General features: G+C 39.3%; 1 protein-coding gene and 1 pseudogene across 4 annotated transcripts in view; both read right to left on the reverse strand.

The window, feature by feature from the left end:
* Positions 1–15,764, reverse strand: part of TCEANC2 (transcription elongation factor A N-terminal and central domain containing 2) — a 55,024-nt gene that overhangs the window by 14,239 nt on the left and 25,021 nt on the right. For all 4 annotated transcript variants that reach the window (XM_063718741.1, XM_063718727.1, XM_063718735.1 and 1 more), the window contains exon 4: positions 5,694–5,887. In XM_063718741.1, the coding sequence (XP_063574811.1) occupies positions 5,694–5,887 (194 nt within the window). The remainder of the gene's footprint in view (positions 1–5,693; positions 5,888–15,764) is intronic.
* LOC100432815 (cytochrome c oxidase subunit 7B, mitochondrial-like) lies at positions 4,249–4,712 on the reverse strand (annotated as a pseudogene).

The following is a 15,764-nucleotide window of genomic DNA, read 5'->3' on the forward strand; positions in this document are numbered from 1 at the left end:
AGTAGGATCTGGCTAGGTGAAATAGGTGTTTGCTTTGTGATAAATTCACTGAGCTGTACATGTATGTTTGTTCTTCTGTGCAAAAAGCAAAGTTCAAAAAAAGAAAAAACACACCCCAAATAAAAAGGGGTCACCTGACATTCAATAAAATGTCCTAAAATGAGAGACAGATGGACCGAAGTAAGTAGAAAAAACCAACTTGTCAGATATAAGGACCAAGCAAAGAGCAGAACAGGACTGAAAGAGACAGAGAGAAAGAGAGAGAGAGAGAGAGAGTGAATATCCAGGCCCAGACATCTGCCTTAGTCTGGCCGACAAAAGGTGCTCACAAAAGTCTGTGGTCCTAATGACAGACAGATTATTTCCAAGGCTTGTGCTGGAGTGAATGGACTTGGCGCTGTGGTTCTCTAGAACCCAGACTCCAAGTTTTTCCAGGCTTCCTGGGTGGGCACTGAACTAGCCCCCTGAGGCAGGCCTGGCACCAGACTACTTTCGGAAGCTGGAAAGGTGGCTAGCTGGCTATCCAGCATTTGTCCTGCAGCATTTGCCAGAAAGAAAGTTCCTTATCCCAGTGTGAGGCTGGTTAGTCTCCACTGATGGTTAGAGATACACTTAGCAAGAAAGTCTTCTTTTTTTTTTGAGGGGAGTCATTATCAAAGAAGAAGGGTATATGTGTTTGTAAAACAAGTCATGGCCACTCCAGCAAATTATAGTACCTGTATTTAAAAAAAAAAAAGTACTCTGAGAGTATCTTGGAATTCACATAGTTCATTCAGCAAATAGTTAACTGAGTTGCTACTCTGGGTCTAGCCTGCTCTTAGAGAGATAGAACAGAAAGGATGTGAACCCTGCCCACCACAAACTCACATCCTAGAAGTGGGTAGGAACCCGGGGGTAGGCAGCATGACAGGTGCTATGCCAGCAGTGTGGTGGTAATAGAAGGCAAGCATCTAACAGTTCTCATGCATGCCTTTTGTTAAATGAAGACCAATCAGAATTAAGAAATGGAGAAAAATATATGACATTAAAATCATAACAGAAAATGATTCATCATGTACCATATGTATAACAACTGTGTTGCAAAGTGAAGAATACCTGTCTTGTAAGTGCCTTTGGGTGATTCAAACCCACCCAAGTTGATGAGTCCTTTCCAGTGGGTCCTAATCTGGTGCTTTAGGTGAGCCCTTCTGGGTGGAAGGACCAGAGTTTCACCGAGTCCTTGAGAAAAGGGCTTTTGCTATGAGATAATTTGTATGAATGGGAATGAGGATAGGAACACTGGGAGAAACCTAGGGATTTATTTAGAAATCGATCCTTTCTCTGTATCTCTCATGGGCTCCCTGGTCTCTTTCTCACATGTTTTTGCTCTTCTCCATGGGCCTTACTCACTACCAATTCTAACTGCCTTATTCTCTCCTCCTATGCTACACATCTTTTCTCTACTCACAACTCTGCTTCCTCACAACTCCTCCAATATCCTTTCTGTTCAACACTTGCACTGTTGTTTTCTTGGTATCTTCTAGTTCACATTTCCCAGAGACAGAGAGTCAGAATCCTTATTTGTTTGTGCCTGTGAGTTAAGTGTGTTATACAGCTGTCTAATTCTGGATGAACTAGCTATAGCTGGAGGAAGATATAAAACATGACCACCTTGAGCTCCTTCATCAGCGGGAAGTGGTGCCATAACCAATTAGTGATAACTGCCACATGCGTAAGCTCTCTCAGGGCATGGGAACAGGGTCTTCTTCATGCGTTTACCTTAAGTGCAGAACTTCCCACACTGTCTTGTAACTGTCTATTTGTCTATCTTCCTCAGAAGACTATAAGGACTGCTAGAGTCGAAACCATGTTATATCCATTTCTAAACTGTGCATGCCTAGCTAGCATAGGTTAGTGGCACATAGTAAATGTTCAACCAATATTTGTTAAATGAATGCCCTTCCTTCCCATGTGTAACCCTTCTTTCTTGCTCTTCTAATAACATCATATATATAGCAGATAAAATATGTTTCTATTTTATGTGTATGTTCTAATTAGCAAAATCCTACGCCTCTTACAAAGGTGGGCTCCACTGCCATCTCTTCTCCGAAACATTCCCAGGTTCCCCCATCAGATTTAACTGCTCTGTACTTTATGTGTTGATACTTGCTAGTACCATTATTTCAGACTGCCTCATATTTTAATTAATCATTTATAGGTTATCAGCCAGGAGACAGTAAAGCTTTCTTAGGATAGGGAATGCGACTCATTCATGTTTGTCTTCTCCCCCAGCACCGAGTAGATCCCTACTAAACATCTGTTGAATTGAATAGCCACTGGAAGCAAACTTTGTGTGGGTTTTCCAATAGCATGATTGAATTTGTACATATCTACTCACACTTCTTTTTGACCACTTGAATACATTCATGAGAGAGCTGGTCAAAGCCAGGGGTGCAGTCTGAAGCCATTAAACAAAGAAAAAACTAACAGTCGCATATGGGGACGTACCCCTGACCTGGATCTCATTAGCACCATCTGACAACCAACTGAGCCAACCAGCCAGTGTTTCATAACTCTTAATGATACAGGCTCACTTTGAGAATCAGGTTCATTTTTTTAAATGACATAATAGGAAAATGATCACAGGCCGTGAGGTAGGAAAGGAGAGTGGATAATGAGGAAAGGGAAGTAAGAGAATGACACCACAGGGGATGTTCATATGAGGAAAGATCTAAAAGATGGGGAAGAACAAAGAAGATCTGGAAGGGAGAAAGTAAAGGGGAATAGAGCCTGGGTTTCAACGATGGAGTTTTTATTCATCTATTTCACTATTCCAAGAACAAGGAAATAATCCATGAATCTAGAAAGCAAGATCTGTAGGGTAATAAAGAGATGCACCTTTAGGCTGTGCGTTATTATTCTTCATCTATGGCTTTCACTATTAAAGCATATGAGTGAAACAACATGGAAACATTTTTTTTTCTACAAAAATGTAATGAGAAGATTTGGTATTTGCAATAACACATGCTAGGATCAAATTGTAGAGGCTTTTAAGTCACTGGGCCAATAACTTAAACCCAATGCTTTACTGCTGCCTGGTTAACTACATTTACGGAGATCTGATGTCTGATTTGAATGCATTCAACATTGGTTACTGTCAAAGACCAGATACTGAATTAGATGGTTCATTGATTTACTCTAATATGGAAATATCTCAGATGATGATAGGTGCTAAGAATTAACCTTATATAAAAGTGCCTGTATTTATATTCTCTGACATAACAAACTGATAAACATGCTATCAAATGCTGTTTATGCAAGGAAAGCAGAGTGATTTTTTTTTTTTTTTTTTTTTTTTGGCTAAGGATGACAGTAAGATGCATACTTTTAATTTTTTGAATTTACTCTTTGGGAACAAAACCATTCAGCTATGCTTAATCTGATATTTTTTCCAATTATGTTGGAAAGCACTAACAAATGTATCACTTTTTTAACTTTGCTTTATAACACTTGAGTGCTTACCACTTGATGTGCCATTTAAAGGATAATTAATGGATAAACTAAAAGGATAATTATCATGGAGTTTAATATGGTAGGCAAACTGCTCATTAATCCTTACAAGCATAGCTTTGTTATTATCATTTACTTAAAAAGATACCACAGGGAACTGGTATTTACCACCACATTAACTACATATTATATACCCACACTGTATGTTTCTGCAATAATTTTGACTTATTTCAAAACTAAACTTTATTTAAAATAAATCTTGTTGGCTAATCGATACTCTGGAAAATCAGACTTACAACTTTCATACTTTGTTCTCTCTTCCAAGGGTTTAATACTCATATTAAAGCTTCCTTTAGGAAAAGTTAAGTGAACTTCCAGCACAGCAATTCACTGAACTATCAAATAGTCATTAAAAATTATAAACATGAAAAAATAAAGATATATAGAAAAGGATATAAAAAATGACACTAACTAAAATTGATCAAGATTCAAGAGAACACAAATGTAAATAATTACGTCAATTTTATGCAATGTTACTTAAATAATAAAAATATCTTATGGAGCATTTGGCATATAATTCACTCTATATAAATCTCAGATAATCGTAACTTGCCCAACATTCATTTAAAAACCCATAATAATTTACCAAAAAAGGAAATGTGCCAATGTGTTAACAAGATTATGTCTGGGTTGCATTTTTTTCCCTTTTATACATTTTTCTCATTTTCTATTAGAAGTTTGTATTTAAAAACCCAAAACTTTATTTATTTTTTTAAGGTTTCAAATGTACTTTATTTCTTCAATAATGCCATATCTTAATGGGTACACAGTGCTTTAACTTAGCATTAACTATGAGCTGTTTTTTAAACAATTCATTATTACACCAGCTGGAATGATTACTGATCTCTCCATTCCTTTGGGGTGACTCTGCCAACAGGGGACAGGTTCCATTCTATTCTGATTTGTGTTGCTACATATGTCCATATAGCAATACAGAAAGTGGCTCCACTAGCTAATACAGCACTACCATATTTATCATGAAAATCAGGTGTACGTTTCCGGTGGCTCTGCCTTGCCATTGTTTGCTGAATGCTTCAAACTTGGAGATGACTTGGTGCATTTTTGACCAAGAGGAACATGGTGAAAGTGAAGACAGAACTGCGGCAATGCAGCTGCTGCTTTGGTGCAAATTCACTTCAGGTCCAAAACTTTATTTTAAAAAAAGTAAGTACTATATCACAAGTCCTTCTTTTATGGATAAATAATTGAGATAGAAAGGCTAAAATTTTTTTTAGAGACTGTAGTAACAGATCTAGCATTTAAATCAGACTTCTGAATTGCTTATTTTATTAATATTAAATTGTTCTTTAAGGATACTTTAGCAGAGTTGCTCTGGGATATCCTGGGATAAGGAAGAAACATGAATATTATATGTCCTATTTTCCAGAGTATTAATCGGCTTATAAGATTTGTTGTTTGATGACAATGAATATTATTATTAATGAGCAAAAATCCTTCTTCCAGCATGTATACTTCAAACCACTAACATCATCTGAATTGTAAGCCATGAAGGTGACAGGGAACATGTCTATCCAATTGATTTTATGCCTTAAAGCTAAAGATATGGCTGTTGACAAAAAATGGGAGATCTGAGTCTTTTCAATAGACAGCTATTTATTTTACCGTTGATATTCCATAACACAGTCCATCACAGAATTTTTACTTCAGCAAGAAGGGAAAGAATTTTAAATGGGAAGTAACCAACATTCATTAAATAACTTCTAATCAGCAGGCACTACTATTCGTTTGCATATATGGTTCATTTAACCTTTTTAATACCTTAAGTGGTAGGACTTACAATCCTCATTTTACAGATTAAGAAATCAAGTCTCAGAAAATGTTAAGGTATCTGCCTAAGGTGTCACAACTAGAATGTCAGGGTTTCAACCCAGATCTTGCTAGTTCAAAAGCCTGCCTCCTACAACACTGTCTCCCGGAATGCTTATAAATCCAGAATCCTTAAAGAATAACTGGTTAAAATAAAGCCACAGCATTAAGATTATGAAATCTTAATTATGAAATTATGAGGCATTTAACCAAGAGCACCTACTAATCACATCCAACCAGGACATTATCTTTATTTTTCTTCTTTTAAAAATTAATTATTATGGGCACATAACAGTTGTATATATTTAGGGCATTACCTTTAATTCCAAGGCTTCTGAGAGTAATTTCTGAGCATTTTTCCTAAACGACTCGGTTTTGGGATCACTTCTAACTTCAATAGAAGGTCTATTTGAATGTTTTTCAATGAAAGTTTTCCACTCAGTGTAAATTTCTCTGGCAAGAGAAGCCACTTCTGAATCTGAGTGTTTACGCATCTTGTTCACAGTGTGACCTGGAAAAGGAAGAGAAAAACCAAAGGAAAGGTTGTTACATCTTCTTCTGAAAAGTGCAGAACTAGATGGACTGACGTGTGGCACTGAGAAAGTCATTCACACACCCAAGGATGTAAAGACTCTTGTGCAAAAGAAACCCGTTTCACAAGGACTAAGATAATAAGATAATCACTGGGGGAGAACCAGCAGCCTAGCCAATGAATTGTCATAAACTAGAAGCAAAATCAATAGATTCTTAAAAAGAACAACAAAGGTAACTTCTTTAACTAAAAATTACTATAAAAGAAAATGAATTAAGCATTTATCTAGTTTTTTGGGGGAAGGGGGTACATACTGTATTTCAAGACAACAAAATAGCCCTAGTTACTATGGGAATATTATTTAGCTAATAAATGTGAAAAGACTGACAGAATGAGAACATTTTTTTGTAGCCCTGATGAAATAATTCATTCAGAGACAATCATCAGTGGATGAACTCATTCAATGAGTCTGATGGGGAAACGTATAATGGAGGGATGAGCTGTCATCATCTAAACCCACTGTTCGATGTTAGCATCCCTAAGAGTGGGACGATCAGACAGAAGAAACAGGAGTACCTCGCACCCTTAACCTATGAAGTAGTCTTATCCTCTTCCCCAAAAGAAAAAGAACAATAATCCAGTTAGTCATTCAAAGCTAACTTCCAATTCATAGGAAATAGGAGAGACAGAGGAATAAATTAAATTACAGTATGAAGAAACAAGACAAATTCTGAATGTGGGACATTCTACAGGACAACAGACATGATTTCTTCCACAGTCAGTGATTTTTCTCTTTGTTGTTGTTTTTTGTTTGTTTTTATTTTTGAAAAGGGGCTAGGGTTAGGGACTGCTATAGATTAAAAGAGTCTCTTGAGTACAAACTACCAAATGCGATGTGTGATTCAAATCCCAATTGGAACAAACCAACTGTTAAAAGATATTTTGAGATAAACAAGGAATATGAATATGCACTAGATACTAAATTATACCATGGAATAATTGTAAACTTTGTTAAGCACAATAACAATGGCACTGTGGTTACAAGAGAAAATATCCACATTTTTTAGAGATGCATACTGAAGTATGTAGAGTTGAAATGACAAAAGGTCTGAGATTCTACTTTAAAATACCTCAGCAACAACACAAAAGCAAAAATGGAAAGATGAAGTGGGACAAAATCTTAATAGTTATTGAATCTAGATGAAGGGCATATGGGAGTTAGTTATAATATTCTCTTTATTTTTGTGTATGTTTGAGAATTTCATAATAAAAATGGAAAAAAGGTGAAGGGTCAAAAATATCAATATGCAAAGTACTTAGATAAAAATAAATACCTAGAAAGGCTAAAGAAGTCAACTGAACACTTAAAACTAAAAGTTTAAAAAAATGGAAGAATACAAGATACATATATATTTTTTAATTTTTAATTTTAATGAATTTTTTAATCCTGCTCCATGGGTTGAATATAAGATAGATATATTTTTAAAAACCAATAGCTTTCTTAAGTCAGCAATAGCCAGTCAGAACACCACAGGGGAACAAATCCTGTTTAAACTAGTAAAAACTATAAAGTGCTTTGGAAAGCATGGACAAGAATGGATGTGTGAGCACTTGTGCTGTCTGTCTGTGCCCACTTCCTTAATGCTCCAGAATTCCTCCTTTTCCTCCATCCCTAGCCCTGCTGCCCTGCCTTAGGGCATGTTGCCTCCAGTTGACTATGGAGGCACCCTGATTGACCTCTCCAGCTAAGTTTGGTACCCCTTAATGCCATCTTCCACACTGCAGCTAGGATAGCCTTTATTTATTTTTAGTGTTTTGTTTTTTAGGGACTTTTTTCCTAAAGCATAAATTTGACCATTTCACTCCTCCACTTAAATCCTTTGGTGCTATATCCACTCTTACCTTTTCATAAAAGTCCCTTCACAATCTGCCACACTCCTACCTACTTTCTATCTTCATTTCCAGCTACTATCCACTGTCATCCAATACTCCAGCTACTTGCAGCTCCTAAAACATTTTATTTTTTATCTCTTTACTTTTGAGCATACACCCCAATGAACATTCTGTCTGCCTGAAATACTCTTAACTTCTCTTTTTATCTGGCCAACTTCCATTCGGCCTTTAAGACTCATTTAAGGGTCCCTTCCTCCAGGAAATCTTCCTTAATATCTCTAGTCTTGGTCAGTACCCCTGCTCTCTGCTTCCTTAGCACCTTGCGCTTCTGTTTATCATGGTAATTACTAGAGTTAGTTGTAATTATTTGATCGGTTATCTCTTTTGTTCACCAACTTGAGCTTCTTGCAGAAAGAGCTATGCAAGAAATCCCCTAACCTTAGGGGATGCTCATCTTTGTATCTCCAGCAGTGAGCATAGTGGCAGGAGATGGGAATCAGGAGAGCAGGTTGGTTGAATGAGAGACTCATATAAAGAATAACATACATTCCTACTAAAATACATAACAGAAGATTTGAATAAAGGGAAAATATACCTTATTATGAGATGGAAAAATCAGCACAAAAATGCCAATATAGAAAGTAGTCGGCTGGGTGCAGTGGCTCATGCCTATAATCTCAACACTTTGGGATGCCAAGGTGGGAGGATCACTTGAGCCCAGGAGTTCAAGACCAGCCTGGGCAACATAATGAGTCTCTATCTCTACAAAAAATTAAAAAATTAGCCAGGTGAGGTAGCATATGCCTGTACTCTCAGCTACTTGGGAGGCTGAGATGGGAGGATGGCTTGAACCCAAAAGTTCAAGGCTATAGTGAGCTGTGATCATGCCACTGCACTCCAGCCTGGGCAACAGAGCAAGACCCTGCCTAAGAAAAGAAAAGAAACAAAAAAGAAATTAGTTTATAGATTTTATGTAATCTCAACCAAAAATCTCAGTAGGCGATTTTTATTAGACTACAACCAAATACTTCTACACAAATATAACTGAGCAAGAGTATAAAATGCTACTTTGAAAAAGAGAAGTTATGAGGCACAACTAGCCTCATATCTAAGATCTAAGATATTAGAACATATTATAAAGTAACAACATTGAAAATGATATGGACCAACACCAAAAAAGAAAATGGATAGGGAATTTAAAAAAATGAAGGTCGGAAACAGCCTATAGTACATAAGAATTTAATACATAATGAAAGAGGCATCATTGAACAAAGGGAAGCAGAAAAAAAATTTTTATTTGAGAAAATGGTCAAAACATTTAGAAAATTTCTCCAATTATGCCAACTGCAAAGCCCAATATTGTTTGATTCCTTTATTCTCCACACATTTATTGAAGGCCTGTTTGCTCTAGATACTATGCTGGGCACTAGTCATGTAGGGCTTAAACAAGCAATTGTCCCTGCTTTACAGGTTCTATGAAGAGAATCCTGGAGTTGAAAAGTAAAACTTTGAAGGGAAGACAGGGTAAAATAATATTGAGTCTTTAACTTCTCCCTCTAACCAATTATTTATCAAGAATTTGTACCTAGCCTTTCTATGGACCTGGGAAAGGAGTACATCAACACTCATCACAAGGAGGAAGAGGAGGAGGAATGCAGAGCACTCATTAGAAATGTCTAAAGGTGCTTCCTAGCTAGCAATGCTTAGGAAAGTGCATTCCAATACACATCACTTAAAAGCACAAAGCACCCCTGGATACTTTCCTTTTCTAGGTGGAGTTCTCCTTATCCCTGAGATTATTCCTTCAGCAAGCAAGATTTTATGCTCTTGGTCACTGTAGTAGATGCTAAAAATAAAATGATAAATAAGATAGTACAGGATAGCAGACCCAGATCCAGAGCATTTAAACATTTTTTTTTTTTTTAGACAGAGTTTTGCTCTGTCACCCAGGCCGGAGTGCAGTGGCCACCACGCCTGGCTAATTTTTGTATTTTTAGTAGAGATGGGGTTTTGCCTGGTCTCGAACTCCTGACCTCAGGTGGTCCACTCGCCTTGGCCTCCCAAAGTACTGGGATTACAGGTGTGAGCCACCGAGCCCGGCGCATTTAAACAATTTTACCGGGCATTTACCTTATGCCTGGTGCTGAGGATACAGAGATGAGGAGAAAACAGCCCTGGGAATTTAGCCTACATTTTACCTGCCAAAGTGTACAAAGAAGACACATGTACAGAAATATTCATTCCAGTATTGTTTGTGATAGTGAAAAGCTAGGAACAACCTACAAGCTCATCATTAAGGGTCTTGTTTGTTAAATAAATTATAGTCCATTTAAACAATAACTACTTTGCAGCCATTAAAAAATAAAATAGGCTGGGTGCAGCAGCCAGCGTCTGTAACCCCAGCACTTTGGGAGGCTGAGGTGGGTGGAACCTTGGAGGCCAGGAGTTGGAGACCAGCCTGGCCAACATGGCAAAACCCTGTCTCTACTAAAAATACAAAAATTAGCTGGGCAAGGTGGTGAATGCCTATAATTCCAGCTACTCAGGAGGCTGAGGCATGAGAATCGCTTGAACCTCGGAGGCAGAGGTTGCAGTGAGCCAAGATCACACCACTGCACTCCAGCCTGGGTGACAGAGCAAGACTGTCTCAAAAAAAAAAAAAAACCCAACAAAACACTAAACTAAAATAGCTCTACATGTAGTAACCAGAAAAATGATACTTTTTTTAGTTAAGTGAAAAAAGCAGGTCTCAGAGCACACATAGTGTGAGTCAATGTTTATTTTTAAAACTACATATGTGTATACATATAAACAACATTTTTGTTTATATGCAAAGAAAAAAGCCTTAAAGAATTTACAATAAAATTATTAATGGTGGTCTCTTCTGAGTAGTGGGACTGTGTGTATCCATGCAGTTCAGCTCACAATCTAATGGGCTGGCTCAACATGTCAACAAACCTAACAGCCTGGGCTGTGTTACAGTAGAGCAATATTCAGGTTTCTTTCAGAATAGAGATCCTTCCCTTCATAAGAGTCTCACCTTAACCTTTTCTCTCTCCAAGAAAGGCACTGCTGACCCAGCTTTATGTATGAGAAATAATGCAGAAGTCCCTCAAACAGAGAGTCCTTTGACTTGGTCGAATCCAGCAGTCCTTCTCCATCCTGACATTACTTGGCCTCTCTGTGGCATCTGACACTGGCTTTCTTACTGAAATATTCTCTTGCATTGCTTTTGGAGACACCACCTGTTACTAAGTCTCTTCTCCTCTCTATCTCCTCTGCTGGCTGCTAATCCTTTGCCCAATCTTTAATTATCTGTGAACCCCAGCTAGGGCATTCTCCTTGGCCTCTTTTCTTTCTCCACTTGCCTTCCCTGAGTAATCTTGCCCACTCCTGTGGTCCAGCTACCTGCAGGCAGATGACTCCCAACTATGTGTCCCTAGCCAAAGGTTCCCACTGAGCACGAGACCAAATATCCAGTCCCCTACTGGACATCTCCACCTGCTTATTCTGCAAACACCTCTAACTCAACATTTTTTGTCACAGAATGGCACCCACCCACCATTTTAGGATCCACTGTCTCTTTCAACCTTATGTTCATTCAGCCATTCCAAGTCATATAGATCTACTTCCTTAATTCTCCCTCTACCTTTTACTCTTCCTCCTCGCCTGTTCTCCACTCTTACTGCCCTGATTCAGGTTCTCATCACTTCTCCACAGGTCTACTGCATTACTTCACTAACCAATCTCTGTCTCCAGTCCGGCCCTCTCCAATTCATCCTCTCTGCTGAAGGGAAAATGACCTTTTTCAAACACAATTTGATCATATCATACCCTTAATAAAAATCCTCCGACGGCTCTCCATTGCCCTCAAATTAACTTCTAACATAGCATTAAAGCTCTGGATGACCTAGAATCTCTTTGGCCTCACCTGTCACCATGTCGCCCTCCTTCCTCTCTCCCCTCACTTTCACCCCTCCCACTCTTTTGCCTCTGTGCACTACCTTCTAGCCACAGAGAGCAGCTTGCATGTCCCTGTTTGGGGTCATGCTGGCTGGCCTGCTCCTACTTCTGTGCTTTAGCTCATACCATTCCCTCTGCCTAGAATATTTAAATGTCCATCTTATCCTCAAAACTGTAAACGCGTTGAGGGCAGAAACTGTACCTTACTCCAAGTTCTATTCCCAGCCCCCAGCATAGTGCCTAGCACAGAAGAGACAATCCATAAATGTTTGCTGAATTGAATCAGTTAAATAAAAAACATTTACATTTGACTTTCAAATTGGTTTTGTACTGACATTTGAATATGGATAGAGGTGATTAGGAAAATCACACAACTGCAAACAAAATAATGAAACTATACTGTAAAGAAATGAATCCAAAGGTGCTGAGAAAATGAAAAGTTTCTAATTCTTATCCACTGCTGAGAATTTTTCCTGCTTATCACTCCAGGCTTTGTATGAATTATCTCATTTAATTTTTATAACAATGACTTAAATACTGTTATTATATCTCTTTTTACAAATGAGAAACCTAAACTCAGTAAGGCACCTTGCCCAAGGTCTCATAGCTAATAAGTGTGGAAGCTAGGATTAGAACACAAGCAGCCTGACTCCACCTCCAGAGCCTGCACACTTAACCCCTAATACATTATACTTCTCTGTTATTAGGGACTGGCACACAGGAAGTCTTCAATAAGGCTCTATTGAGATACTGTTATTCACATTCTTGGTATTCCAAAATCAGAAGAGCACAGGCCCTGAGAGGTGGCCTGTACCTTACTCCAAGGTACAGGAACTTGGAGTAAGGCCAAAGCAAAGAAAGCTTCAACTCTCAGGTCCGGACAGTGGAGTCACTGCTTTTGGCCTGCAGGGGGCAGTACATTCCTCAGATACTCCCACAAGAGCCATGCCCGGACTGGTCAGGAATCTTCTGCCAACACCAGCCAAACCAGCCCAGGAAGGGTAGGTAGGGCTGTAAAGGAGCCCAGTGGGGGATGTGACTTGTCAGCAAGAGGGAAGGATTTCCAAAGAGGACTAACAGCAAAAAGGCAATTCAGTCTGAGGCAAGAAAGAGAAGGAGTCTGGGAAACCCTCTACTAAACAAAAACAGAGCAGAATCATAAATTTCAGATCACAAAGGGAATTTCATGATAACATTAATAATGACAGGCTGGGCATGGTGGCATGCCTGTAATCCCAGCACTTTGTGGGGGCCAAGGCAGGAGGATCGCTTGAGTGCAGGAGTTTGAGATCAGCCTGGGCAACATAGTGAGACCCTATCTCTACAAAAAATTTTAAAAAATAAATAAATAAAAGAATTGACTGGGTGTGGTGGCCCATGCCTACAGTCCCAGCTACCTGGGAGGCTGAGACAAGAGGATCGTGTGTGCCCAGGAGTTCGAGGCTGCAGTGAGCTATGATCACACCATTGCACTCAGCCTGGATGATAGAGTAAGACCCTGTCTCTAAAAAAATTATAAAATAATCATAATAACAGCTATTGTGCTAACCACTTTACATATCTTAATTCATTTAATCCTCAGAACAACCCTATGAAGTAGGTGCTATAGTTCCCCATTTTACAGGTAAAGATACCTGAGGTACTGAGAGGTGAGGTAACTTGCGAAAAACAACAAGAAGCCAGACCAGGTTTCATATATAAGCAGTCTGGCTCCAGGGCCCAAGCTTTAACCCTCTACTATTCCCTCTGGTGATCAGATAGTCCTACATCCTCCTGATTCAGATGAAAAAGATGAGGCTCCATGACCTTTCCCCAAGGTCACAAGTTGGCCAGTAGCTACATCAAGGAAGTTAATGATCTGCAAAAAGTCATTATTTTCTCCATGAAGTTTATGTTTTAAAGTAAGCAGTGCCACTGGCTGGTCTTATGACCCAGGTCAAGTTCCCTGGGTTTACGGTTAGGGGATTTCTGCATCCCAGCACACTGTTAAGACACATTCCCTGCAGGAAGCAGTCTTTTGCTCATTTACCAAACATTACCAAATACTCATAGGCATTGGGATAGAATGTTGAGCAAGACAAGACCCGGAAAATCCAGACTAATCTGTATTCAAGGAGCTCTAGGAAAGTCAGGGGACAACACCTAAACAAACAAATGCACACAAAAAGGTGTTATATGGGTCCTAAGATAGTATTGAAGGGGGAACCCCAAGGAGGGCCAAAAGGGCGGAGGAGTCAATTCAGCTGGTAAAGGGGTCAGGGAACACCATGAAAGAGGCAATGCTTATCCTGGTCTTAATAATAACTCAGCCAGGTGCAGTGGCTCACGCCTGTAATCCCAGCACTTATTAGGAGGCTGAGGTGGGGAGATCACATGAGGCCAGGAGTTTGAGAACAGCCTGGTCAACATGGTGAAACCCCATCTCTATTACAAATACAAAAATTAGCTGGGCATGGTGGTGCACGCCTGTAATCCCAGCTACTTGGGAGGCTGAGGCACGAGAATCACCTGAACCCAGGAGTCGGAGGTTTCAGTGTGCCAAGATCGCACCACCGGACTCCAGCCTGTCTGACAGAGTGAGACTGTCTCAAAAAAAAAAAAAAAAAAAAGAAAGAAAATTGGAGACCCCTGGTAATGAGCATCTCTCCACAGTCCCTGCATCACCTCACTCAGGAGCCTTCTTGCAGAGCCCTGAGAATGAAAAGCATCACACTCAGACAATGCTAATTTAGTTGGTGACTAAACTCCCAGTTCAAAGGCAACAAGGGCTGGATACGCTGGGGCTTCTGTCAGATTTTTTGAAGGGCTTTTGCAAAACAAAAATAATAATAATAATAACTCAAGGAGACAGGAATAACACAAGAAGTAGAGTGAACAAGAGCACAGAAGCCTGAAACGCATAGCATAATTTGAGGAGTATGGTATATGGTAGACACAACAATGGTCCCCAATAATGACTATGCCCTAATCCTCAGAACCTGTGACTACGTTACCTCACATGGCAAAAGAGACTATAGATGTGATTAAGGTTAAGTACCCTGAGATGAAGAAATTAGCCTGGCTTTTCCAAGTGGGCCCAGTCTAGTCACATGAGTCCTTAAAAGTGAAGAAGAGGCAGAAAGATGGGTCAGAGATGAGATGTGAGAAGAATTCAACCTACCATTGCAAGTTTTGAAGATGGAGGAAGGAGATCACAAGCCAAGGAATGCAGGTGGCCTCTAGAAACTAGAAAAGGCAACTAGTCTAGGAAACGGATTGTCCCTTAGAGCCTCCAGAAAGGAATGCAGTCCTACCGTCATTTTGATTTTAGCCTTTTATTCATTTTTAGGTTTCAGGAGATGGCATAACATGGTATAAGAACATTTTAGCTTTGTCATTTATTATTTGGTTGTCTAACCTGGGACAAGTTACTTTAAACTCTCCAAGCCTCAGTTTTTCCATGTGTAAAATGGAAAAAAATTACACTTACTTTCCAGAGCTGTTATATAGATCAAACAAGGTCATAGATGTGAAAGTACTTTGTAAGAAGAGGGGTTTTGTTGTTGTTGTTAAACAATCATAAACAAAAATACAGCATCTCTGAAATCAGATATGATTAACAAAACTTTTCCCAGAATATTCATATATATAGTATTGCAAAAATGGAGCATGCCTGCTCACCAGGTTAAGAGTACAAGGCCTAACTCCACTGCCTGATCAGCTATTTACTCGATACCCCGTGCTCTTTGGTTTCCTTGATAATAAAGGCATCCACTCACAGAGGCCTTATCACTGCCAGCTCCAAAGGCTTTTTGCTAGTTGGTCCTCAACTTCCCAGACCACTTGAGGACATTCATTTCCCCTGCCTCTAAGAACAGTCTTTGGCCTGCATGTCCATGTACTGCCCTGGCTCTCGTCCTGTCTAACCACACTTCCTTAGTCTCTTTATCTGGCTCCTCTTCTTCCTCCCACTTCCCCAGCATAGATTTTCTCCCAGGTTCAGTCCTTCAGCCCCTTCATC

Source organism: Pongo abelii, chromosome 1, assembly GCF_028885655.2.
Source record: "Pongo abelii isolate AG06213 chromosome 1, NHGRI_mPonAbe1-v2.0_pri, whole genome shotgun sequence".
NCBI classification, from domain to species: Eukaryota; Metazoa; Chordata; class Mammalia; order Primates; family Hominidae; genus Pongo; species Pongo abelii.